We start from the raw sequence: 25,280 nt of genomic DNA, 5'->3' as shown, positions 1-25,280 counted from the left end.
AAACAAATGTGGCAAAGGTGGAATCATACAACATACGGCCTTTTGTGTCTTATGATATTCATTTTTGCATCTGAATGTTCGAGTTAAATAATATCTACCTTGTGAGGGCATTTGAATCACTTAGAATGGTCCTCGGCACAAAACTTGCCTTAAAAAAAAATTTGCTTCATTTAATTTCGATTTATTCACGAGGGGCTGAGGGACGTTGTGCAAGGGCCGGGAGAAAGTGTGCGCCTGCGCTCTGCGCCTTCTAGAGGGCGGTCAAGGGCTTCTGCTGACCCGAGGGGAGATATCGCGAGACTTTCAGACGTCTGGCAAGAGGCGTGCGAGGAAGATTGTGTTGTCGCGAGAACTCTGCCTTTGGGCACTAGGTTGGTGTGGGGCTGTGTCTCAGTCCACCGAAGGTCTCCTCGGATCGCCCAGAGAGGCACTTGGACCTGGTAAGAACGCCGTGGGCCGGGTGGAGGCTGGATGACCGCTGGCCCCCTGGGCCCGGGCTTGTCCGTCCCCTTCCCGACCTGACCGACACCGGGCCCGGCCTGCCTTCTCCCCTTCCTTCCACACGCCAGGCCCAGGCACCTCTTCCTGCCTGCCCGGCCGGTCCCGGCCTGCCTTCTCCCCTTCCCTCCACATGCCGGGCCCGGGCCTGCCTTCTCCCCTTCCCGCTACACGCCGGCCCCGGGCCTGTCTTTTCCTCCCCCACCCTCCTCATGCCTGGCCCGGAAACCTCCTGCTCCCCGCCGGCCTTCCCCTGGCTTTAGGTGTGACAGCTCCAAGTTTCCTATTTCTCTCGCCTCTTGCCTGGATCTGGGGCGTGGCAAGGTCTGTTTTGCCGAACGAGCCCAGAACACAATCCGTTTCTAGCTTGTCAGGTGGAAATACAAGTAAGATACTGGGGTTTTTTTTTTTTTTGGCCCTCTGTGTGCTAAATACATACCGTCACATTTAGTTCTCCCAATAATCCCGAAAAGTAGCTTGATTATCTCTGTTTTACAGATGAGAAGAGTGAGGCTTGCTCATTCAGTGGTTCATCCACCAACAATCATTTATTTGATGTCTGTTATGTTCAGGATGTTGAGGATAGCAATGAAAAAAATGGACACACTCCTAATTCTCATGGAACTAAATTCTTGGGAACAACAATAATCATAAGCTTACGTGGCACGGGATTTAATATGGAATGATGCCATCAAGAGTGGCAGAAGTAGAATGACAGAAGTCAGAGTACCAGAATTTATCTGACCCCACGGGCAGAGCGTTTTTCTTTTTAACTGTGCCTTTTTGTTTCTATCTAATCAGGGTCGGGTTCACCATAGTAACTGCCTTTTGGATGGACTTAGCTTTCCACCACGCACTTGGTAATTTGGAACTAAGTTTACAGAGACTCTTGAGTTACTTATTGGAATGAGGATGGCACAGGAAGTCATAGTTGGCCCATTTCTGTACCGAGATCCTAGTGTGACATTTCCAAACTTTAAAGTACATGAGACCGTTTGAGAAAGACTTACCCTAATGATGCAATGGAGGGAGATTCATTTGCTGCCCTGTGGCTTAGGCAGTTTACTTGGTTTTCTCATTTGAAGATTTGCTAGCTTGCAGATTTGTTCAGATAAGTAAATGAGATAATATATGTAAAGTCCAGCACAATAACATTCCTTTCACTTTCTCCTTCCCTCCCTTCCAGGGAGCCTTTGTCCTTGGGTCTCTGAGGAAAATCCTACTCTTTGAAAGTTTTGTGATACTTTTTATCTAAATAAATCTCTACAATCACATTATTACCTTTGTGCAAACAGGCATTTCGGAAATAGAAAAAACATGTTGAGCTATTGAAGGAAAGGAAGACGTCCTTCTCAAAGGGGGAGAAGATATTTTAGAACTACATGATACCCCTGACCCCTGTTTTTATTAAATCAGCATAGCTGTGCCAGAATCTCAGGAGCCTGTGTAGGGGTTTCATAAAACTCCATAGGATATCCTGACACATATCCCTCCCCCGGTTTGAGAGTCCCTAAGTTAGTTTTTTGTTTTGTTTTGGTTTTTTTTTTTTTTTTTTGAGATGGAGTCTCACTGTGTTGCCCAGGCTGGAGTGCAGTGGCCAGATCTCAGCTCACTGCAAGCTCCGCCTCCTGGGTTCACACCATTCTCCTGCCTCAGCCTCCCCAGTAGCTGGGACTACAGGCGCCTGCCATCACGCCCTGCTATTTTTTGTATTTTTTTAGTAGAGACGGGGTTTCACCGTGTTAACCAGGATGGTCTCGATCTCCTGACCTCGTGATCCGCCCGTCTCGGCCTCCCAAAGTGCTGGGATTACAGGCTTGAACCACCGCGCCCGGCCCCTAAGTTAGTGTTTTATAATACTTTCCCTCATATAGTGTTAGCATTCAGAGCCAGTCATTGCTGCTGCTGATGGACTTTGAACTCTGTCTCTTATTTCAAAGAATTAGTATTTTCTGCTTTGTTGGCAAATCTGTGACATGAGTTCTCCTCTAGGTGGCAAGTTCACCATTGTGTTCTCAGGGACTATCACAGTAGTGGCAGTTTAGGTACTCCATAAATAGTTGTTGGATGAATACATAATACCTTAATACTTAATGATTCCTTCAACATACCCGGTATGGTTAGGGACTTTGGACTCAGATCTGGGATTAAATCTTGGCTCTTCTACTTTATGACTGTAGGTAATATATTTAACCTTGTCAAGTCTGCTTTTTTTTTTTTTTAATTAATGGTGATGATAATAGCCACTTTAATGGTTTGTGAGTGCTAATTGAGAGAATGAGTTTAAAAAAAAAAGGCTTGGCACATAGTAGACTAGATGTAAATACTTACTGAATTCATTTACTCAGTAATTAATTATTGAACACATACTATACAACAGTGAACAAAAAGACAAGGCCCCCACCATGTGGAATTTACCTTCTAGTATGTTTTCTGAAGGGAGATCAGAAAATAAATGGTTGCTACGTGCCAGATTGTGGTTAGTACTATGGAGAGTGATAAAGCATATTAACGGGGAGTGGAGGCAAGACTTTTAAAAATAAAAGATGGTGAGGAATGGCCTCACTGAGAAGATGACCTCTGAGCAGACACCTGAAGGAAGTTAAGGCCTGGGCTTGATACTTGGAGGAAAGTGCAAGGGCCCTGAGGCAGAAGCATCCTTGTTATGCTAAAGGAGCAGCAGGAGGAGAAGAGTAGGGGTAGAGGGGAAGAGTAGGTAGCAGTCATGAGGTTTCTGCAGGAGTCCTAGAGAGAGATGATGGTAATGAAATTGATGAACTTTATGTCTTTCTTTGTTATATCCTGTTCTTTGACAAAAAGTAATAAAAATAGCTAATACTTACATAGCTCTTATGTGCATCAGGCACTATTTTAAGTGCTTTACATATACTAGTCATCAGATCTTTCCACAAAGTATACCTAGCCTCAGAAAATGAAGATTTGTCACTCTTCAGGATATACAGTGGAATGTGCTGCTGGTTCAGAGAGCACTTTCTCAAGCATTACTGAAATCAGCAGTGAATTCACTGCCTCTGTTCACATACTGGTTAGGTTGCAAAGGCAAGCCTAAAGTGTCTGTAACAGACCACCCAACCAAATGTATGCATTGGGTTAAGTTCAGTTTCATGGAAGAACTGTAGAAGGCCATGACATTTTTTATTACTCTTCTTGCTATTTTTTAGTTCTTTTAAAATTTTCATCCAAGGTTTTCATTTTGACTTTGTTTTCATGTAATTATGTCTGGACACATTGCTTCAACATAGAACGCACATGAACGATACGGCGGTCTAGGCTGGAATGGGGGTCCAGTTGACCACTGTTGCTCTAGCTAGTAGGCATTATACTATCTCCATGCATGTCATTTAGAGGAGCTGCCATATTGTCCTTCTTAGCTTATCTTCTTTGATTGTTAAATCGTAACATTGCAGTGCTTAACTTCTGATATGAATGACTGTACACTGTTAGTCATTCTTATCCCAAGTTGTCATCCCTAGTTTTGCTTGACTTAATTAATCAAGATGTTCCTCTTTGGGGTTAGCAGTGTGTTTGGGGACACCTTTGGGGCTTAATATGCCTCTTATGCAGCATTACCTAAGCGCTCTACAAATATGGCAGTTTGGTTCAGTGAAGTAGTGAGTAGCTCACAAAATAAGTTAAAAGGTTTTGTTGTCAGTTTGGTCATGGGTGAGAAGTCTTAATACTGAGACAATTACAGCTTTCAAAAGAAGATAATCTCAGGTGTGTTTTGAGCTTTATTTTGGCATTATTGCTAGTCCTCCAGGCTTTAGAGGAGGGAAAATACTAATATTTTATCACTTGTTGGCTTCTATAGGGAGAACCACAAAATGTTTGCCATATAAAATCAGGATAAAATGGCATTATTACTGTGATAGTAGGTAAGTAACATGTTTTCCTATCCTTCATTATATTATGGCAAGAAGTCAAGTTGAATATCGTCCCCCCAATATTCAACTTGAAATTCAGTTAGAATTTCTGTGGTACCGCCAACTCTGAAGAAAACATCCAGAGTTGGCTGTAAAATACAGTAAATGTGTCCCCTTTAAACCACAGTCTTGCTGCTGTTTGTGTGAATCCATGAAGCTGAGCTTAGCAGGAAAGATACTATCTCAGCACTTATTCTGGGATCATACTTTCAGTGGCAACACCCTTGCCAGCCTTGTCTTGTTTGAAAAAATCCCAAAAGTAATAGTTGTGCTAGAAACATTTTCTTTCTCTGAAAAAACCTTCCTGCATTAATACAGGCCTTAGTGGGACATCAAGTTGATTATCTATGTTTAAAGCAGAACTATACCATACTTACTGTGGCAAGTCTGAACCTAAACATTAATTTATTATATATTCATCCGTTTGTCCAAAATTTTTGTCTTAGGCCTCTGTTGAATTTAGGGCAAAGCATTGTACAATGCCAGGTACATTCTCTTTATGTCGATTCAGTGGCACACATAGAATGTGAACGGTTGGTAATGCCAAGGTACCGCTACCAGGCTGTCTGCTCAGTATTAGGATGTACAAAGCTATTAAATAAATAAGACATGGTTTCTTCTCTCATGGAGCCCTCAGGCTAAGGAGGCAGGCATGTAACAATAGGGTAACGTGTTACAGGCGTCCTGCCGGAAACCCATACAGATTACAGTGGTCATGCAGGAGGGAGCAGCCAAGTCTACTGGCCAAAAGTATTGAGGAATGAGGTGCTCTGTCAGGAAAGACTTTGTAGTTAGTGATGGTGACTTGAAAAGCAGACAGGTAGGGAGAAGAGGAGAGACTGGCATTGCTGGCAGAGAGAGCTGGCATAGCCAAGCTGCACAAGATAAACCAAACTATCCTATGCATAGAACAGCTGTCCAGTAGATTAGGGTGTGGGAGCTGTTCTGGGAGACAGCAGGAGAGCCACAGTGAGGCTAGGAAATAGAGAGCTGTGATGGTTAATTTTAGGTGTCAACTTGTCTGGATAAGGAAACTAGAAACCTGGTGAAATGTTATTTTGAGGTGTATCTATTTCCAGAGGATATTAGGGTATGAATCAGAGTGGATTAGGTGGGGGGAAATCCACCTGTGTGTGTAGGCACCATCCAATCTGCTGGGGCCCAGAGAAAACAAAAACATTGAAAAGGCAGATCTGTCTGCTGGAGCTGGGATACATTCCTCCTGTCCTGTCTTTGGACAGTAGAACTCCAGGCTCCCCAGGCTTTGGGCTTCAGGACTTGTGTCAGTGGTCCCTTGGGTTCTCAGGCCGTTGGCTTCAGACTGAGATTTACACCATCTGCTTTCCTGGTTCTGCGGCCTTTGCACTTGGACTGAGCCATGGTACTGGCATCCCAGGGTCTCCAGCTTGCAGACAGCCTGTCGTGGGACGTCTCAGCCTCCTAATCACATGAGCCAGATCCTCTAATAAATCCCCTCTCATATCTATGTCTGTATGTATCTTTATGTCTATATCTATGTCTGTCTATATAATGGTCCATCTCTCTGGAGAACCCTAACTCAGAGCCTTATTGCTTTTAAAAGAAATTTGGACTTTATCCTGTAGGCAAATGGGGAGCCATAGGAGAGCTGTGCTGCCTTAGATGAGATGATCTACTTGGGATGGATGGTTGTTGTTTTGAGACAGCATAGAAATTCTTGAAGCAGAAGAGAGGTAAAATACGTTATGCATTTTTCCCCTTTAGAACCTAAACATTTTATAAAGACACAAGGTCAAATACTGAAGCATAAGGGAGTAAAATCTATGTGTAAAGTGGTCTGAGTGCAGAATTTTAGATTTTTATGATTTTCTTTCTCCTTAGTCTTTTTATGTTTATGTAATGTTTAATAAATCACATCATCATAGTAACGGCTACAGCTGGCTTGAGGAGAAACACAAATGAATATAGCTGTGAAACTCAGTGAAAATATACAGTAGCTGAAGACTTTACTGTGCTGGGGCATTGGTCAGGATCTTTTAGAGAGGGAACAGAGACCATCGGTTAAGTAGGTGATGGCCAACAAAGTTTCTTTGTATTTACATTGTGACCAGCCGTTTTTCAGAGGCACATAAAATAGATGAAAGTTCCTGACATCAGTTATATTTTCATAGACTTAAGAATTCCTTCTTTGTTGCCATTGATGTAAATTAGTACAAAGGACCATAAAATTGTAACTTTAGTCATTCGGAAGTATGTCTAGTTTTTTTGTGTCTTTATGAAATGTATTATCCAATGAAGACATTTGGAATTAGGGAGAAATTTTCTTATTTTTGATAATGAATGCCTGGATTGGGGTCCCAGAAATTGTATGCATCACAGACAAAGCAGGCATTTCCACTCTGTTCATCTGAAATCCAAGGGATACTTAATTTAGGGTAATGGTTCTTTAGTGTTCTCCTTTGGTGTTTCTCATGCGATTTTGCTTTACTCTATTAACAAAAATAGCTTTATATTCATAGAAAAGAGCAAATATTTTACATTCAAAAGATCGACTAAAAAGTAATACAGTTACAACGTTGTCTAGATTTCATCTTTTGGCCTGATTGCCTATGCAGGCTATGAGGATTATCTCGGAGAAAAGGGAAAGCTAGAAGTACCATAAGCATGATAGTCACAGGTAGGTAGTGCTATATGCCAGGCACTGTCCTAAACATTTTAGTTCATCTAATTCATTATGGTTCATGTAATTCTCATTGAGTTGGGCCCATTATGGGGTGGACCAAGTCGGGGAAAGGAGAGGCTGGCTGGAGAGGAGCCCCAGGTGCCATCCTAGGTCCCTCTAGCTGGCCTTACCCTGACAAGCCGGGCGGGGGCAGCAGGCGTCTAGCGAAGAGGCCCAGCGGCGAGGGAGCTGCCCGGGGGCCGCGTGCGCCAGCGGGGACTGGTGGGGAGCAGGGCAACAGTGGGCGGAGTTTTCTGCTCCTCCCCGGCCCCGGCTTGAGTGCTCCAGTTCGCTGGTGGCCGCCGTGTGACGCGCTGGCGGGGCGCGGCCCGGCTCGGGGACCTTCCGCACTCGGGTCAGCAGTAAAGCAGCGTGTTGTTTGCCGGGCAGCTGGCGCGTCGGTGACCTGGCCTGTGAGGTATGTCTGGCAGCCCAGGGGCCGTAGCGGGAGCCCTTGAGGCCGCCGGTAGCCTTGCAGGGCTGGCGCCGGGCGGGAGCCAGGACCCCGCGGCTGACTGCACGCATGCGTGCAAAACGGCGACCGGGGCTAGGGCGAGGGTGAGGGTGAGGGAGAGGGTGAAGGCCACTGAGGCCGTTCGGAAAGGGCTTTTGGGAAATCTAGAAAGCCGCATGAGTCAATGTTGCTTTCGAATTAGAAACGCCTTGCGGTCGGTTTTCAGTTACTACTTTAGAAAATTGATGTGCTGGGATTTATTGCTCTCGTTTACTTGTGTAAAGGTGGACAAATCTGAGCCTAGTAAACTCTGAAGTGTTAAATCTTAAAATGTTCAATAGTGAATTTATTATGACCTTATTTTAAATCTGTTGCGATATTAACGTTTGTTTGTGTGGTTTTAAAAAGATTACAGAGAACCAGGTTCTGGATTTCAGAAACTGCTTGTCTTGATAAGGAATTTAAAGTGGGCTGGGGCTAGGGTAACATGTATATAATCCTTGAGTTAATGAGTTGTATAAAAAACAACCTTTTTAAAAAAGAGGGAAGAAAGAACGTGTGAAGTGAAAAAAGTCTCAAGGTAAAATTGCAAATTATTTTTTAATTTATAATTTTTTTAAACTAAAAGCTTTACAGATGGTCTAATGCAGGTTGTCTCATCAAAGAACCAAATTGTTCAGTTAGTATTTCGAGTGTGGTATTCATAGAATACATAGGTATCCTGTGGATAGATGCTGCGCTTGGCCTTTTAGCAATGACTAGGATGCCAGGCAAATAAGTAAAAAGTAGAGGTCTTTGGAGGGGGAGGGGCAGGTGGCAAGGGGGGCAGAGAATGTGAGAGCTGGAAGGTGAGGTTAGAGATGATCTAGTCTGACCTTTCATTCTTACAGACAAATGAAGCCTGGAGTGGCTGTGATACAGACGTTGAATCAAAACCATTTGCATTGGTATTTGGCAGTGTTTTGGTTTTTCTGAGCTTATCATGACATACAAGGGTACTGTTGATTTATTTGGTTTTTTTTTTTTTGAGACGGAGTTTCGCTCCTGTTGCCCAGGCTGGAGTGCAATGGCTGTGACTTCGGCCCACTGCAACCTCTGCCTCCCTGGTTCAAGTGATTCTCCTGTCTCAGCCTCTTGATTAGCTGGAATTACAGGCATGCACCACCACGTCCGGCTAATTTTGTATTTTTAGTAGAGACGGGCTTTCTCCTTGTTTATTCAGGCTGGTCTCGAACTCCCGACCTCAGGTGATTCGCCCACCTCGGCCTCCCAAAGTGTTGGGATGACAGGTGTGAACACCCGACCAGTACTGCTTATTTTTGTTTGTGTTATCCAAGGCAGAAGATTCTGAACAATTGTGGTTGTAATTTACTGAGGACTATGAAAATTGACCGAAAATCTTAATGGAAGTTATTTCAATAGTAATCCATTGGAATGTTAATTTTAATCTCTAGTGTTGGCAAATAAAAATACTTTATGGGTGATAATACACTAAAGGAAGAACAAGTTCATCTGGGAGAGAGAACCCAGGACTAGACCTTGAGAACTGTGTTCTTTTTTTTTTTTTTTTTTTTTGAGGCGGAGTCTCGCTCTGTCGCCGGGACTGGAGTGCAGTGGCCGGATCTCAGCTCACTGCAAGCTCCGCCTCCCGGGTTCACGCCATTCTCCTGCCTCAGCCTCCCGAGTAGCTGGGACTACAGGCGCCCGCCACCTCGCCCGGCTAGTTTTTGTATTTTTAGTAGAGACGGGGTTTCACTGTGTTAGCCAGGATGGTCTCGATCTCCTGACCTCGTGATCCGCCCGTCTCGGCCTCCCAAAGTGCTGGGATTACAGGCTTGAGCCACCGCGCCCGGCGAGAACTGTGTTCTGAACCCAAATCTTACCCCTTCTGGCTGTGGCCCTTCAGATGGGTCACTTAAACTATCTGGGTTTTTTGTGGCTTCATCTATAGAATAAGAGTGTTATATTAAAGAGATGGCCAAGATTTTTTCAGCTTTATTTTTTATTTTTTTAAAGAGGCTTGTGAGGAGCTATTTTTCAGCTTTAAATTGTAGTTTGTATGGGTCACAAGAGTTACAGCTCTTTGGAAATTTTATGGTTAAGCCATACAGTAATGACTTAGCTTCATTTGTGGTTAGTTGCTCAATTCTGGTCCCATGATCTTCAGACTTTACAAATAGATTTGTGCAAAGCATTGTGTAAGGATGGCATATATAGTTTAAGGAGTTCCTCGTTGAGGAAACTCCAGGTTTTGTTATTCGTTAGAAGGGTATGTATGTTGCTCTCCTCCTCCTTTACTTCCTCCACCCCCAAATTTAGGACAGGGATCCTAGAGGCAGGGAAGTTTTAGAAAGCACTTAAACTTTTAATGTTGTCTGCAACATGAACATTGAAGGCAGTCCTGTTTTGAAGATGGTAAGGCAATATTTTGGATTATAATGGTGAAGATAAAAAGACATTTTTAGTAATCTTTTTTTGATTTGAATATTAGGATCAGAGCTGATTTGGTCCAGTCTTTTTACAGGTAAGAAAACAGTCAAAAGTATCCATACTTGGTATGTATTAGAGGATTTAGACTATTGAGTTTTTGGAGTAAATAAAAGATTGCCTTTTGCTGTGCTGTATAGTGAAGGACTCGATGGAAATCTAATATTTATTAAATAATCACCATCTCCTTCCCCCTAAGTCTGTGAGTCTGTATTCCTCACATATGAATTAGGAAGTTAGGTTCCACAAGGGCAAATGGTGCAAGGTCATAGCCCTGATAAATGACTAAAGGATTCTGTCAGATCCTATTCACAGCCTGTCATCTAAACCTGATAACAATAACCACTGTAATGTGGAGGGCTTATGGTATGCAGGCGCTAGGCTAAGTGCTGCTATACAAATAATGTCTCACTTTAACCTTACTGCAGCCCCTCTGTAGCTACCATCCTTGTCTCCCTTTTTCCTGAGGAAATTGAGGCCCAGAGAGGTTATGTTACTAGCTCAGGGGTCTCAAGCTTGGAGACACAGTCAGAACTCAGGTTTGTCAGACTCCAGAGTGATCTCTTGATGGTCATGCTTGCCACTCTGGCTCTTGAACCTGAAACAAATGGTGAATAACTGTTGAAAATGGCCATGCGAGCTAGTTACCTCATACCAGTCTCTTTGGATGTAACATTTCGTACAGCTGGCTTAGGCTTCAACTCATTTTGATTTGAATTCACCCATGGTTGGGGCTCTTCATTTCAGCTCTGAAGGTTTCCTCTTCATCACAGTGCAAAAGGGCAAGTGTTTGCAAAGCTCCTTTCTTGGCATCTGGGCTGTGAAAGCTGACAGTGCTCTAACTGCGCCACAGGGAGGAGGAGGGACAGAGAGAGCCAAAGGCAACAAAGGGGCAAGCATCCTGGGACTTACCATAAAGAAATGAAACAGGTTTTCTTCGTGGCTGACAAATGAGTTCTCAAGATGACTTTTGAAGGATAATACTCCTTTTAATTTGAAAAAATGTGATAACTGTGTGTGGAAAAATCAGTTTTGTAACTTTTAAATCTCATCTTACATTCTGTCTATAGCTAATAAGGGGAAAGCCCAGTGTGTGAACTCTTGCTATATTCTACTCTTATTGTGTAATATTAATACTTTTGATTGAATTGAGAGTACTTGCTTTAGGAATCTAGTAGTACAGTCAGCACTGTATGTGTTTGAGTTTGTCTCCTGTATGTTCCAGAATTCTGGAATTTTGACATTGTGAAGCAACAATTTTACTGATTAAATTTTACACTGTGCTAGACATTGTGGTGTTCCACACAAATGGTGAGGATCTAAGAGTGGGAAATTTGGCACAGGTGAAGAAGGCTGGGTAACACATTTGAAAGACTGCTAAACATGTCTTGCATGACTGACCTAAGTGCAAAGTGAAGCAGCCCGTCACACTCCAGCTCTCCAAATCGGAGTCAGCATTTCACCCGTGTGATGCAGGTATTTTTTATAGTCCCTGCAGTGAGTTCCAAGTGCACACTAACGCTTCTGCCTAACACAGGCAGCTTATGGCATGCAAAAGGAGGATGCAAGGTAACCACTGTTGGTGTGTCCAGGGTTGGAAAAATTTCCACAGGGATTTCTGTGAAATCCAATTAAGGCAACCCTTTCTTTTTAAGAGATGATTATGGAAAAAGAGACTGATGAGACAAAATCAGCAAGGGGAAGTTTAAAAATTTCCTGAATTGTTCAGTTTCTTGTAGAAATTCTAGTTCCTGAATCAGAGTGTTTTGCTGAGATAGTAGACAGAAAGTTTGTTTTGCTGTTCTTCCTACTTCTCTCAGAATACATTATTTCTGAGGAAGGAACTCACCACTTTTGTCTCTATCCAGCTTTCAGCTAGGCATCTGGCCCTAAACTTAGTCTTAAAGATGCAGTCAAGGCCTGGCAAAGTTCCTTTGTCTCAAATGGGCAGTCAGCCACTTGGAAGACTGCCCTGGGTAGGCCACTTTTCATGCCAAAGCTGGCTTCTCCGAGAAAGTCATTGCTTTCAGGACAGTTAGGAAGTTATTTGATATATTGCCTAACATGCCTCCTATTAACCTTTTTTACCCCCTTGTGTCTGTTCCAAACAAATTTAATTCTTCTAGTTGACAGGTCTCCACGTACTTGAGAATGGTAATCATGTCCTGCTGGAGACGTCTCTTATCTAGGCTAAACAGCCTTCCTTCCTGGAGAAGTTTTTCATGGTTTTGAGGCCTCGTTCCCTTTTCTAAGTGTCCTCTTCTAAAGCGTGTTACTCAGAAATAAGTTTTGAATTTAGTCTAATAAACATGGAACAGGTTAATCCTGTGACAAACACTATACTTTTGGTAAATGTAGTCAAATAGTATGTAAGTTATTTTTTCCCACAGACCCAGCACTCTGCGAATTCATAGAGAATTTACTTTCAGTTAAAGATTTCCACCCTTTAAAAAGGGTGGAAAATATTCTTTTCCTTGCCCTCCTTGATTAAAGTGAAAAACTTACCTTTTGTTTTGTAAGATTGAACAGCTGTGTAGAGATTGTTTTGGGATCTGCTTCTGTCACAGCCCCATGTTACCTCCAGCTTTAATGTTTGTCTTCTATGTTTTCATACAAGTAATTAGAAAAAACACGGATGTGCCTCTAAAAACTTTACACACTGGCCTTAGTCTGTCATCCTTTGAGTATTTTGTAAAAAATATCTTCTTATTCAGTTTAATTGTGCTTCTCTTTAGCTGATACTCACTTTGTCCACAGTGATATATAGTCTTGCCACAAGTCTTCTGTCATCCCTTGGTGTCTACAGCATTACCTTTACTTGCTGGTTTAGTAAAACAATCCAAAAGGAAATAACTAGTATCACAGGGCTTAGTGAACCTATTTTGAGCTCTAGTAATCACTGCTGTCATTTTCTCAGTGTTTAAAAATCATGTCATTGTTCTTCCAGTAGCTTTTGTCAAGTTTTACTTCATGGCTTTACTGACACTCTTGTGTTGCAGTCTCATTGTATCGTTAATGCTGTTCTTCCCGTTTCTGTTTCCTATCGCTCCTAAACGCGAGCTTTTTAGAAAACTCTGTATTTACGGATTTCTGTTTCTCCTTTATATGAGAATCATATGAAATCATTTTGTCACATATAATCTGTTATATATAATGCACATTCTTTTATGTATTATATATTACATATATTCTCTATATAAAAAACATGTATCTCTATATCTGTTATATTCTTTTTTGTTGTTTTGAGACAGAGTTTCACCCTCTTACCCAGGCTTGAGTGCAGTGGTGTGATCACGGCTCACTGTAGCTGCGACCTCCTGGGCTCAGGTGATCTTCCCACCTCAGCCTGCCAAGTAGCTGGGACTACAGGTGCACACCACCACATGTGGCTAATTTTTGTATTTTGTAGAGACGAGGTCTTGCTATTTTGCCCCGGCTGGTCCAGAACTTGTGGGATCAAGTGATCCACCCACCTTGGCCTCCCAAAGTACTAGAATTACAGGTGTGAGCCACCGTGCCCAGCCCTGTGTTATATTTTTGAGAGCTTCCTAGCTGTGAAGTCATTCTTAAGTTCTTCCTAAATAAAAAAAAAAGTTCTACCTTAAAGGGGGAAAATAAAAATTCTATCTTCTAAACAGTATTCTAAACTTGATTGTTTGCAGCGTATTTTCAAAGTAATCAAAGATCCTTCTGTACCTTTTAGTCTTCATCTCTAAATCTACAAAGTGGAACACATACCTCATATGACTATATGTGTGTTATAAATAGAAAATTATATTCTAATGTTGGCTTTTAACTTTTCAGGACACTGTATGCTCTGTTGATTCAGGACAATTAGTGTATTTTTCCAGAAATAGCTATTCACATGGAAAGTGTTACTAAAGTAGATTATAGAGTTTTATGGCAGGAACAGTGGTAGAGGGAAGGGAGGAGACAATATTTATTAAGAGTATCTTATGTGCTAGCTCCAGTGTTGGAAAGTAATCTAAGTAGTTAGTAATGGGAGTTGGCTGGAATGATCATTTGAGGGATGATTGAAAGGTGGTTTTTGGTTGTAATTATGGTGCTATTTATATATATTTTTTTCTTTTAAAGGAGCAGTGAGGAGAATGAATACCTTCCAAGACCAGAGTGGCAGCTCCAGTAATAGAGAACCCCTTTTGAGGTGTAGTGACGCACGGAGGGACTTGGAACTTGCTATTGGTGGAGTTCTCCGGGCTGAACAGCAAATTAAAGATAACTTGCGAGAGGTGTGACATGTGCTTTTCTCTTCTCTTGTCTGGACTCTTGGCACAGGGCTGGTTAGAGCATGGCCAAGGACTTGGTTTCTCTGTGCCACCAAAAGTTTCACCCCATGCCTTGCGTGGTCTACTTGGTCCCAGTCAGTTGCCTGATACACTGGTGCCTTTCATCCCAAGGGCAAATAAGGCAGGTGCTAGAAGAGTCTGGAAGACCCTGTGCCATTCTAGAAAATTCTATTCAGCATGCATTTTTGATTACTCCTCTGTGTGATTCCTCAGGCACTGTAACCAGTAAAATACGAAATGAGTGAGCAGTATCCTCTCAGCTGTGTCCTCTTGATTGCATGAAGGATGCACTTGAGCATCCTCCCCGTCATCTTTTAACTGGTTAATGCCATTGTTCTGTTGACTATCTGTTAGGGCAAGCCAGAGTGAAATCTGTTGTTGGTTCCAGTAGTATTTTGTTGTTGTGTGTGTTGTGACTTTGAAACACAACTTTATTAAACAGAAAAAAAAAATGTGTTTTAAAATATAGTTTCTTATGTGTATTGTCATGGATAATTTATGGCCTGTTTTGACTTTTTCCCTTGGGATTTTTATATTTAGCCCTGTTTGAATCACTGTTTATGCTTCCAGAAACATTAGTTTATAATTTTACTTAAATTGTCCACCCTAATGGTCTTCTAGCTATTGACATGTGGTGGCACATCTCTTTACTAAATTGTTCTGCTGTAAATGGACTGCTCATTCTGTGGGGTGAGAAAAGAGATAAGGGGCTAGCTATTAAGTAATACTCTGTCTTTATTCTGCTGATAAACTTGTAAAACCATAGGTTTTTAAATTATGTGGAAAACTGAGGGGGATCAGCATTTCCTGGTACATTCTTGTATTTTCTCTCGATTAGGACACCCAAATTAAACCTAATCCTCTTAGAAGGATGGGTATTGCAGGAGGATTTTAGAGTTTAGGTATGCCTTTATGGCTGGGATTCTTAAATTGGGGTCCATAGGGCTTTAGTGGGTCCTTGGGTGGGCTTTGGAACACTAAACCGTGAAATTATAGGCAAAATCTTGAAAATACGCATTTTTTCTGGGGAGATACTTCATAGATGTCGTTGGATATTAAAAAGGATTTGTGATCCCCCCCAAGCCCTCCCCCGCCCCAAAAAAGTTTAAGAACCTCACCATTCTGCGGGAAACATCATTCTTTGGGATTATAACACTAGGAAGCTAACATGTATGTGTTTCTTAGGTCAAAGCTCAGATTCACAGTTGCATAAGCCGTCACCTGGAATGTCTTAGAAGCCGTGAGGTGTGGCTGTATGAACAGGTAGACCTTATTTATCAGCTTAAAGAGGAGACGCTTCAACAGCAGGCTCAGCAGCTCTACTGGGTAAGGTGACTGCATGGCTAGAATTGGTTTGAGCATGGCTTCTGGTTGCCAGAGAGTATCTTCCTTGTAATGCAGTGTTAATATAGATCAGATAAAAGTTTAATCTCAAGTTCTGTTTGGTAACTTGAGTATATCTGGTGCTTTTGGTATCATTGTGGCTAGATGGTTTCATTTTTCTTTTAGTTATTGGGCCAGTTCAATTGTCTTACTCATCAACTGGAGTGTACCCAAAACAAAGATCTAGCCAATCAAGTCTCTGTGTGCCTGGAGAGGTAACAACCCTTTTTGCTTATTTTACCTTTTGACTCTCTAACTTTGGTATACTAAAAGAAAGTCAATTTTGTAACTCATTGCATGTGTTGTATTTAACTTGCATGTTGCTAGGATAAGATCATTCTGCTTTATGTATTTAATATTATACTTGCTGATACATGAATAAGCCATCTACCTTTGGTTGAGTTTCTTAGAGAAGTGTAATCATTTAAAATTACTCACAATTTGACTTTTGGGTGAAGTTGATGAAACAGATATTCCTTAAAAATAGCCAATTTGGTTTTTTTCCCCAGACTGGACAGTTTGACCCTTAAGCCTGAAGATTCAACTGTCCTGCTCTTTGAAGCTGACACAGCTGCTCTGCGCCAGACCATCACCACATTTGGGTCTCTCAAAACCATTGTGAGTAATCGCATATGCTTCATTGGGCACTTCTCATATCTGTGGCATCACAGCTGGTCTTAAAAAAAATTACTATGAGTAGTGACTTTCTTGAGAATTTGATTAGTTTCGAAAATTTCATGTTCTCAGCTGGGCGTGGTGGCTCATGCCTGTAATCCTAGCACTTTGGGAGGCCGAGGAGGGCGGATCACTTGAGGTCAGAAGTTCGAGACCAGCCTGGCCAACATGGTGAAAACCTGTCTCTATTAAAAATACAAAAAAATTAACTGGGTGCCTGTAATCCCAGCTATTTGGAAGGCTGAGGCAGGAGAATCGCTTGAACCCGGGAGGCGGAGGTTGCAGTGAGCTGAGATCATGCCACTGCATTCTAACCTGGGCGACAGAGTGAGATTCTGCCTAAAAAAAAAAATTCATGTTCTGCTTAAGTTGCCTAGGTTGCTAGTTCTTGGAATGTAGTACAGACTCAGTGATACTCTTTTGGAATGCCTCATGTATCTCTCCAAATACTTCTGATTTTTTTTTGTAAAATTTATGGCTTGAATAGTTTTTAATAAAGAACCAAACATTTGGGTCTTGTTAAAAGTGGTAATACAACCAATTCTGGTGAAGATTTTTTATATAATAGTTATGTGGTAGAGTATTCTCAAATTTGATAACTACTTTGTAAGTCATGGAATTTAGTGTTAACAATATTTCTAATGAAATGGTTATGCTTTAACATTTTTGAAATTTGGAATTATAATTTCACTTTTTTGGCAGCATAGCATAAATAACATGATTAAATTATCTCGTTTCATAGCAAATTCCTGAGCACTTGATGGCTCATGCTAGTTCATCAAATATTGGGCCCTTCCTGGAGAAGAGAGGCTATATCCCAATGCCAGAGCAGGTAAAATACCATTTTGTTTTTGGTAATTGAGTCATTACTTGGCTTATATTTCCTTTCCATTTTGTATAGCATTAAAAAATACTACTATTTGTAAAAAGGCACCAGTGGCAATGAGTTAGTTTATGAAATTGAATGCTTCCCTTGAGATCTAATGCCAAATAGAAATTTAGATATCTTGTTGGGGCTAACAGACAAAGTAATTATCAATCAGTTCACAGGAAATTATCATTAGCTGTCTTACTGATACTGGTTCTCTGTGAGGGATCCTGTTTATAATTTGTAGAGATGATTTATTTCTAAAGGAATGGCAATGTGAATAAAGGATTCTAGATGTTTTAGTTGAGAAGAGCCCTAGAGATCAACTATGTCTCTTGTTTTATAATTGTGAAAATTGAGGCTCTGGGAAGGCACATGACTTGCCCAGGGTCAGTGGCAAGCCAAGATTAGAGAGTGGCTCTTCTCCTTTTCTGGTGAACTTTCTACTGCATTTGACATTCCTTGTTAAATGATTAACAGAAGTCAGCATCCGGTATTGTAGCTGTCCCTCTCAGCGAATGGCTCCTCGGAAGCAAACCTGCCAGTGGTCATCAGGGTCCTTACATACCTAGCACCAACCCCCAGGACTGGCTCACCCAAAAGCAGACCTTGGAGAACAGTCAGGTCTGTTGCTGCTTTTATTGTTTCTACAGTAGACGCAGCAGTAGGTGGGGTTAGTTACTAATCAGTAGTAGTATCTGTCATTGTTAAGTTTTTGGTTACAGAATTGCTTGAACCTGGGAGGTGGAGGCTGCAGTGAGCCAAAATTGCCCCACTGCACTCCAGCCTGGGTGATGGAGTGAAATTCTGTCTCAAAAAAATAAAAAAACAAACAAAACAAAAACCACTTTAGCATCTGGCATGCAGTAGGGGCTCAAGAATTTGATGAACTAGCCGGGCGTGGTGTTGGGCACCTGTAGTCCCAGCTACTTCAGGAGAATGGCGTGAACCTGGGAGGCAGAACTTGCAGTGAGCTGAGATTGCGCCACTGCACTCCAGCCTGGGTGACAGAGCAAGAGTTCGTTTCAAAAAAAAGTGCAGACAGAATCTCCCAAGCAGTCATAATTATTCTGTCAAACTAATACTGTGTACTTTTTGTGTAGACTTCTCCCAGAGCCTGCAATTTCTTCAGTAATGTCTGGGGAAACCTAAAGGGCTTAGAAAACTGGCTCCTCAAGAGTGAAAAACCAAGTTATCAAAAGTGTAACAGCCATTCCACTACTAGTTCTTTCTCCACTGAAATGGAAAAGGTTGGAGATCAAGAGCTTCCTGATCAAGATGAGATGGACCTATCAGATTGGCTAGTGACTCCCCAGGAATCCCATAAGCTGCGGAAGCCTAAGAATGACAGTCGTGAAACCAGTGAGAAGTTTAAGCTCTTGTTCCAGTCCTATAATGTGAATGATTGGCTTGTCAAGACTGACTCCTGTACCAACTGTCAGGGAAACCAGCCCAAAGGTGTGGAGATTGAAAACCTGGGCAATCTGAAGTGCCTGAATGACCACTTGGAGACCAAGAAACAGTTGTCCACCCCCAGCATGGTTACAGAGGATTGGCTTGTCCAGAACCATCAGGACCCGTGTAAGGTAGAAGAAGTGTGCAGAGCCAATGAGCCCTGCACAAGCTTTGCAGAGTGTGTGTGTGATGAGAATTGTGAGAAGGAGGCTCTGTATAAATGGCTTCTGAAGAAAGAAGGAAAGGATAAAAATGGGATGCCTGTGGAACCCAAACCTGAGTCTGAGAAGCATAAAGATTCCCTGAATATGTGGCTCTGTCCTTCTAGAAAAGAAGTAATAGAACAAACTAAAGCACCAAAGGCAATTCCTTCTAGAATTGCTGATTCCTTCCAAGTCATAAAGAACAGCCCCTTGTCGGAGTGGCTTATCAGGACCCTATACAAAGAAGGAAGTCCCAAGGAAGTGCCTAGTATTGAAGACAGAGATGGCAAACAAAAGTTTAAAAGCCCCATGAACACTTCCTGGTGTTCCTTTAACACAGCTGACTGGGTCCTGCCAGGAAAGAAGATGGGCAACCTCAGCCAGTTACCCTCTGGAGAAGACAAGTGGCTGCTTCGAAAGAAGGCCCAGGTGAGCATAAACATCAAAATAGCACTGTTTGAGTTTTATTTATTTATTCATTTATTTTGAGATGGTGGGGGTCTCTGTCACCCAGGCTGGAGTGCAGTGGTGCAGTCTCAGCTCATTGCAACCTCCCCTTCCCAGGCTCCAGCCATCCCCCTGCCCGCACTACAGCCTCCTGTGTGGCTGGGACCGTAGGCATGCACCACCATGCCTGGCTAATTTTTTGTATTTTTGGTAGAGATGGGGTTGCCCAGGGTTGGTCTCCTGAACTCCTGAGCTCAAGCGATCTGCCCATCTCGGCCTCTTAAACTGCTGAGATTACAGGCGTCATCCACCACACCCGGCCTAGAGTTTTATATTTCATAATCCCAAACCTTCCAAACTGGCCAGATCCTTAAATATGTTAAATACTAAATTTGGAATGGAGGATTTATGAATTTTTTTGTGCATTTTCCAGGCCTAAGCCCCATCCTTCAGGAAAGAAAAGAATCTAGCCTGTTTTATTGCTATTTATGGAAAATATTTGGGGTAGAAATAACAATTGTCACCTTTGTTTTTGGTTGTTAGAGAGAATGGCCAACATTTAAATTATTCTCTATAGACCCTATTTGAAAGATAAGTTGGTCTCATGCCTCCTAGTTTTCATGAAGCAACCTACTCTTTTTCTTTTATTGCAGGAAGTATTACTTAATTCACCTCTAGAGGAAGAACATAACTTCCCCCCGGACTATTACAGCCTCCCTGCAGTTTGTGATCTCTTTGCCTGTATGCAACTTAAAGTTGATAAAGAGAAGTGGTTATATCGAACTCCTCTACAGGTGGGTACATGCTACCAGCGTGAAAATTAGCTTATAGCTATTTATAAAATAAATGTTTTGTCTTACATATGAAGTCATACTTGGCTCATTGAACCATATCCCTTTTAATAGTATGTATATTAGGCAAGTGAGGGTGGGACGGGGGAGCTCATAAAAAGTTCATGTGTTTTAATTGAATTTGCTTTATGAACTAACTAGGCATACTTCAGTGGGAACTTTCAAGATGTAACCGTTGGAAATTTTCAAATCCCATGTGGATTCTAATAGCTTATAGACCTACGTCGAAGGTGGGTTTGGTTCCAGGCCACTGCAATAAAGCAAATATCCCAGTAAAGTGAGCTATACAAATACTTTGGTTTCCCATTGCACATAAAAGTTGTATATAATACACTGTAGTTTGTTACATCTGTAATAACATTATGTCTTAAGAAGAAAACAATGTATATACCTCAGTTAAAAAGTATTTTATTACTACAAAGTGCTGAAGGTCATCTGAGCCATTCACACAATCTTTTTGCTGTTGGAGAGTCTTGCCTTGATGTTGATTGCTGCTGACTGATTAGGATGGTAGCTGCTTGAAGGTTGGGATGGCTGTGTCAATTTCTTTAAATAAGATAATGAAGTTTCCTGCATCATTTGACTTTTCCTTTCATGAAATACTTCTCTGTAACATGTGATGCTGTGTGATAGCATTTTGTCCACAGTAGAACTTTCAAAATTGGAGTCAAATCATGTTGCTCTTTATCAACTAAGTTTATGTAATATTCTAAATCCTTTGTTGTCACTTCAGCAATACACAGCATCTTCTCCAGGAGTAGATTCTATCTCAAGAAATTACTTTCTTTGCTCATCCATAAGCAGCAGCTGCTCATCTGTTTAAGTTTGATCATGAGATGGCAGCAATTCGGTCACACATTCAGGCTCCACTTCTAATTCTACTTCTCTTGTTGTTTCCACCACACCTGCAGTTACTTCCTCCACTGAAGTCTTGAGTTCCTCCAAGCCATCCATGAGGGTGGGAATCTGTTTCTTCCAAACTCCTGTTAATGTTGATGTTTTGACTTCCTCTCATGAATCATGAATGGTCTTAGTGGCATCCAGAATGGTGAATCCTTTCCAGGTTTTCAGTTTACTACTTTGCCCAGATCTATCAGAGGAACCTATGCAAGCTAGGGCCTTAAAAAATGTATTTCTTAAATAATTCTTGAAAGTTGAAATTACTCTTTGATCCATAGGCTGCAGAATGGATGTTTTATTAGCAAACATGAAAACATTAATCTCCTTCTGCATCTCCATCAGAGCTTTTGGGTGACCAGGTGCACTGTCAATGGGCATAGTATTTTGAAAGGAATGTTTTTTCTGAGCAGTAGTTCTCAACAGAGGGCTTAAAAGATTCAGTAAACTATGCTGTGAAGAGGTGCACTGTCATCCAAGCTTTGTTCCATTTCTGGAGCATGGGCAGAGTAGATTTAGCATAATTATTATTATTATTATTATTTTTGAGACAGAGTCTCTGTTGCCCAGGCTGGAGTGCAGTGGCTCGATCTTGGCTCACTGCAAGCTCCGCCTCCCGGGTTCACACCATTCTCCTGCCTCAGCCTCCCAAGTAGCTGGGACTACTAATTTTTTTGTATTTTTTTTAGTAGAGATGGGGTTTCAACATGTTAGCCAGGATGGTCTCGATCTCCTGACCTTGTGATCCACCTGCCTCGGCCTCCCAAAGTGCTGGGATTACAGGCGTGAGCCACCGCGCATGGCCAGATTTAGCGTAATTCTTAAGGGCCCTAGGATTTTTGGAATAGTAATTGAGCACTGGCTTCAACTTAGCCACCAGTGGCCAGTGCAGTGGCTCAGGCCTGCAATTCCAGCACTTTGGGAGGTGGAGGTAGGAAGATTGCTTGAGCCCAGGAGTTCAAGACCAGCCTGGACAACATACAGTGACCCTGTCTGTACAAAAATTAACAAATTAGCTGGGTATGGTGGAGCATGCCTATAGTCCCAGCTACTCAGGAGGCTGAGGTGAGAGAATCTTGCATCTGGGAGGTCAAGACTGCAATGTGCTATGATAGCTCTGCTGCAGTCTTGCCTGGTTGACAGAGTGAGACCCTGTCTCCAAAAAAAACAAAGTCACTGACTGTGTTAGTCCCTAACAAGAGAGTCAGTCTGTCCTTTGAAGCCAGGCATTGACTTACCTCTCTAGCTATGAGTTCTAGATGACTACTTCTTGCAGTAGGAAGTTGTTTTTGTCTACACTGAAAATATTGAGTGTAGCTACCTTCATTTATGATCTTGGCTATTCTGGTTAACATGCCACTTCACGCTGCATTTTTGCTATGGAGATGGCTTCTTTCCTTAAACCTCATGAACCAACCACTGCTAGCTTCAAACATGACTTCTGGTTCCTCACCTCTCTCAGCTTTCATAAAATTGAAGAGAATTAGGGCCTTACTCTGGGGTTAGGCTTTGGCCTAAGGGAATGTTGTGGCTAGTTTGATCTATCGAGACCACTAAAACTTTCTCCATGTCAGAAATAAGGCTGTTTGCTTTTTAAATCATTCATCTGTTCACTGGAGTAGCACTTCGTTTTTTTCAAGAACTTTTCAGCCAGAGAATGAGAAGCTAAAACACAACAAAAAAACACTTTGATTTTGTGCTCACAGCTTGGCTGGTCCAAAAGGCCTGCCCAGCTTTCAACCGCTCTTGGCCTTCAACATGACTTTCTCGCTAAGTTTAATCATTTCTGGCTTTTGATTTAAATACAGTGAGAGATGGGGACTCTTCCTTTTAGTTGAACACTTACATGCAATTGTAGGGTTAATAATTGGCTTAATGTCAATCTTGTCTGTCTCAGGGAACCAGGGAGGCCTGAGGAGAGGGCAGAGAAATGCGGAAAGGCTGTTTGGTGGGCATTCAGGACATACATTTATCGATGAAAAGTTTACCATCTTTAATGGGCACAGTTGATGACACAAACGCTCAATTTGTAGAAAATACAATATAACAAGGTATACCTATATCGGGAAATGAGTCAGAGCTTTAAGGCAGGGAAAATTTGCTTTTATTCTTCAGTGAAGTAACTTATCTGTGGGCGTTTCTTTACAGATGTGAAGGAATGGACAAGAGTCGAGCAGCCTTTCTGCCGATTATCACACATCATGAGCTGAATGACTGCGGCTTGCCAAATCTTTGTGTTTTTGGGTCTGACCAGTTAGCTTAGTTCTTCTCCTGCCTAATTTTGAACTAGTAAAGCAAAGTGAGTCATCAGATTATGAGTTACTGTTTAAAAGAAAAATGCTGTTTATTCATGCTGAGGTGATTCAGTTCCCTCCTTCTTACAGAAGTATTAATTCACCCCACTAGAAAAGCAGCATCTTTGTGGATACGTCTTTTTCACAAACCTCCAAGGCTCCTTAGATTGGGTCATTACTAAAAGTACATTAAAACACTCTTGTTTAAAAATGAATTATTTCCATAATCGAAGTGTATTGATGTATTCTAAAGCTAGTAAACTTCCCTAACGTTTAATTGCCCTACAGATGCTTCTTTTGCTGTGGGTTTTCTCCTGTTAGTGGTCTGAAATAATGATTTTCCTGTTCTATTAATATATAGTGTATTTTGCACAAAAAATTAACCTGGTCAGTAGTGATTACCAAAATATGTATTAATAATCTTGGCAATTTTTGACATTTTAGCCCATGTTAGTTCTACATTATTCTTAAAAGAAAGTCAGCTACTGCAAATTTTGTCTTTCTGTAAATGTTATTAAAATATCCAGTGAGCTCTTTTAGAAGAACTCAGTAATATTTCAAGACTATTTTTGAGGTAGTTCTAGCCTTTTAAAATATTCTACAGACCTACGGGGCTTAAAAGAACCCCAGTACCGACTAAGCAAATAGGCAAAAGATATGTTGGAAATGTAGTATCTTACTTGAAACATTCACTATCATAGGGATTATTGGTGCATCCTGTGTAAATGGAAGCTGAGCTTGACACCTGGTGCTTTTAACTAGGGATAAAGTCGTCCTCTCACTGCAAGCGCAGCATACCTGTACCTCCAAAAGTGACGTTTTAGTGAACAGGCCGTTTTCAACACTTGTGCCTTGGGGTGATCATTGAAGCTTTGTGAAAACTACTGATGTTTTCTCAGTCTCCTTAAAGTTACGTCCATGCTTTAAAATGTCTCTGTAGGAGAGAAGTGGGTTTATGTTTTCTCTAAGATATCTTTGCTGCTTTCCATACTTTGAAACTATTAAGCTTCTTAACTGCCTGTTATTGGAAATACTTCTGGGGAAACTTCATGGTCCCACAATGTCATTGCCATACAGCTTCACTAGAGTTCTTTGAACCACAGCTGAAAAGAGCTTTGTATTCTTTTTTAATTCCCTGTCCAGATATCATTTAGGAATATTATAATAAAGGTGGTGGGCAAAAACAATGTAAGGAGCCTTTCCAGTTATCTTGAGTTGCAGCTCTGTAGTTTCTTTTTTGAGGCCAAACACACTGTATTTTACAAGTCACAATATAATTTACATTAATCACTATGTTAATGAGATGTGAAACATTCTTTTGCATTGATGAATTTTGTATCTGCCTCCATTAAAAGCATAACAGCCATAGTTGTTGCGTGTTATTTGTAAAACTATTTGTCACAAAGTGTGCTATTATATAATGTGATAACTTTTGGTTAGGAATCCAGCTGAGAAACAGCTTGAGCATAAAAATAACCAGTGTATTTTATGAAAAATTAGAAAACAATAGGTATATTAACCTCCATTTTCAGTCTTTTATGAAAACTATTCACATCTATTAAAAAAAAACCTACGGGACTTCAGCTAAGACTCAGTGCCTTTCTACTGGATTCCTCTTACTAGATGCATCCAAAAAGGCCCTAGTTTTTACTTTCTCCAATCATATAGCCACCAGGTATTTAATACAGTAATATTTATGTGTATAACCTGTAGTGCAGTTATACATGATTAACTTCATACTGTGGATGAAAAAACAAACTCAGAAATTAAACAGCTTGGCCTCATGTCCTTTAGTTTTCCCAAGGCTTCCTAGAAA

General features: G+C 41.5%; 1 protein-coding gene across 3 annotated transcripts; it reads left to right on the top strand.

The window, feature by feature from the left end:
• Positions 1 to 258: 258 nt before the first annotated feature.
• NCOA4 (nuclear receptor coactivator 4) lies at positions 259 to 24,832 on the top strand. 3 transcript variants are annotated; one of them, XM_011950383.1, is made up of 10 exons: positions 259 to 440; positions 14,180 to 14,334; positions 15,577 to 15,717; positions 15,901 to 15,989; positions 16,284 to 16,392; positions 17,192 to 17,281; positions 17,798 to 17,941; positions 18,421 to 19,404; positions 20,076 to 20,216; positions 23,319 to 24,832. In XM_011950383.1, exons 2-10 carry the CDS (start codon positions 14,194 to 14,196, stop codon positions 23,322 to 23,324), a joined length of 1,845 nt encoding a protein of 614 aa, XP_011805773.1. In that variant the 5' UTR covers positions 259 to 440; positions 14,180 to 14,193; the 3' UTR covers positions 23,325 to 24,832. The 3 variants fall into 3 exon arrangements, with proteins under 3 accessions (XP_011805773.1, XP_011805774.1, XP_011805775.1); XM_011950384.1 differs by lacking the exon at positions 259 to 440 and adding an exon at positions 7,445 to 7,561; XM_011950385.1 differs by lacking the exon at positions 259 to 440 and adding an exon at positions 11,348 to 11,560.
• The last annotated feature ends 448 nt before the right edge of the window (positions 24,833 to 25,280 follow it).

Source organism: Colobus angolensis, unplaced genomic scaffold (genome assembly GCF_000951035.1).
Source record: "Colobus angolensis palliatus isolate OR3802 unplaced genomic scaffold, Cang.pa_1.0 Scaffold306, whole genome shotgun sequence".
NCBI classification, from domain to species: Eukaryota; Metazoa; Chordata; class Mammalia; order Primates; family Cercopithecidae; genus Colobus; species Colobus angolensis.
This window is presented reverse-complemented; position numbering and strand designations above follow the sequence as displayed.

Coding starts and splice junctions, on each gene's coding strand:
- NCOA4 (XM_011950383.1), top strand. CDS start 14,194: ATGAATACCTTCCAAGACCAGAGTGGCAGCTCCAGTAATAGAGAACCC. Junction 16,393..17,191: donor TTGGGTCTCTCAAAACCATT/GTGAGTAATCGC, acceptor CTCGTTTCATAG/CAAATTCCTGAGCACTTGAT. Junction 19,405..20,075: donor TGCTTCGAAAGAAGGCCCAG/GTGAGCATAAAC, acceptor CTTTTATTGCAG/GAAGTATTACTTAATTCACC.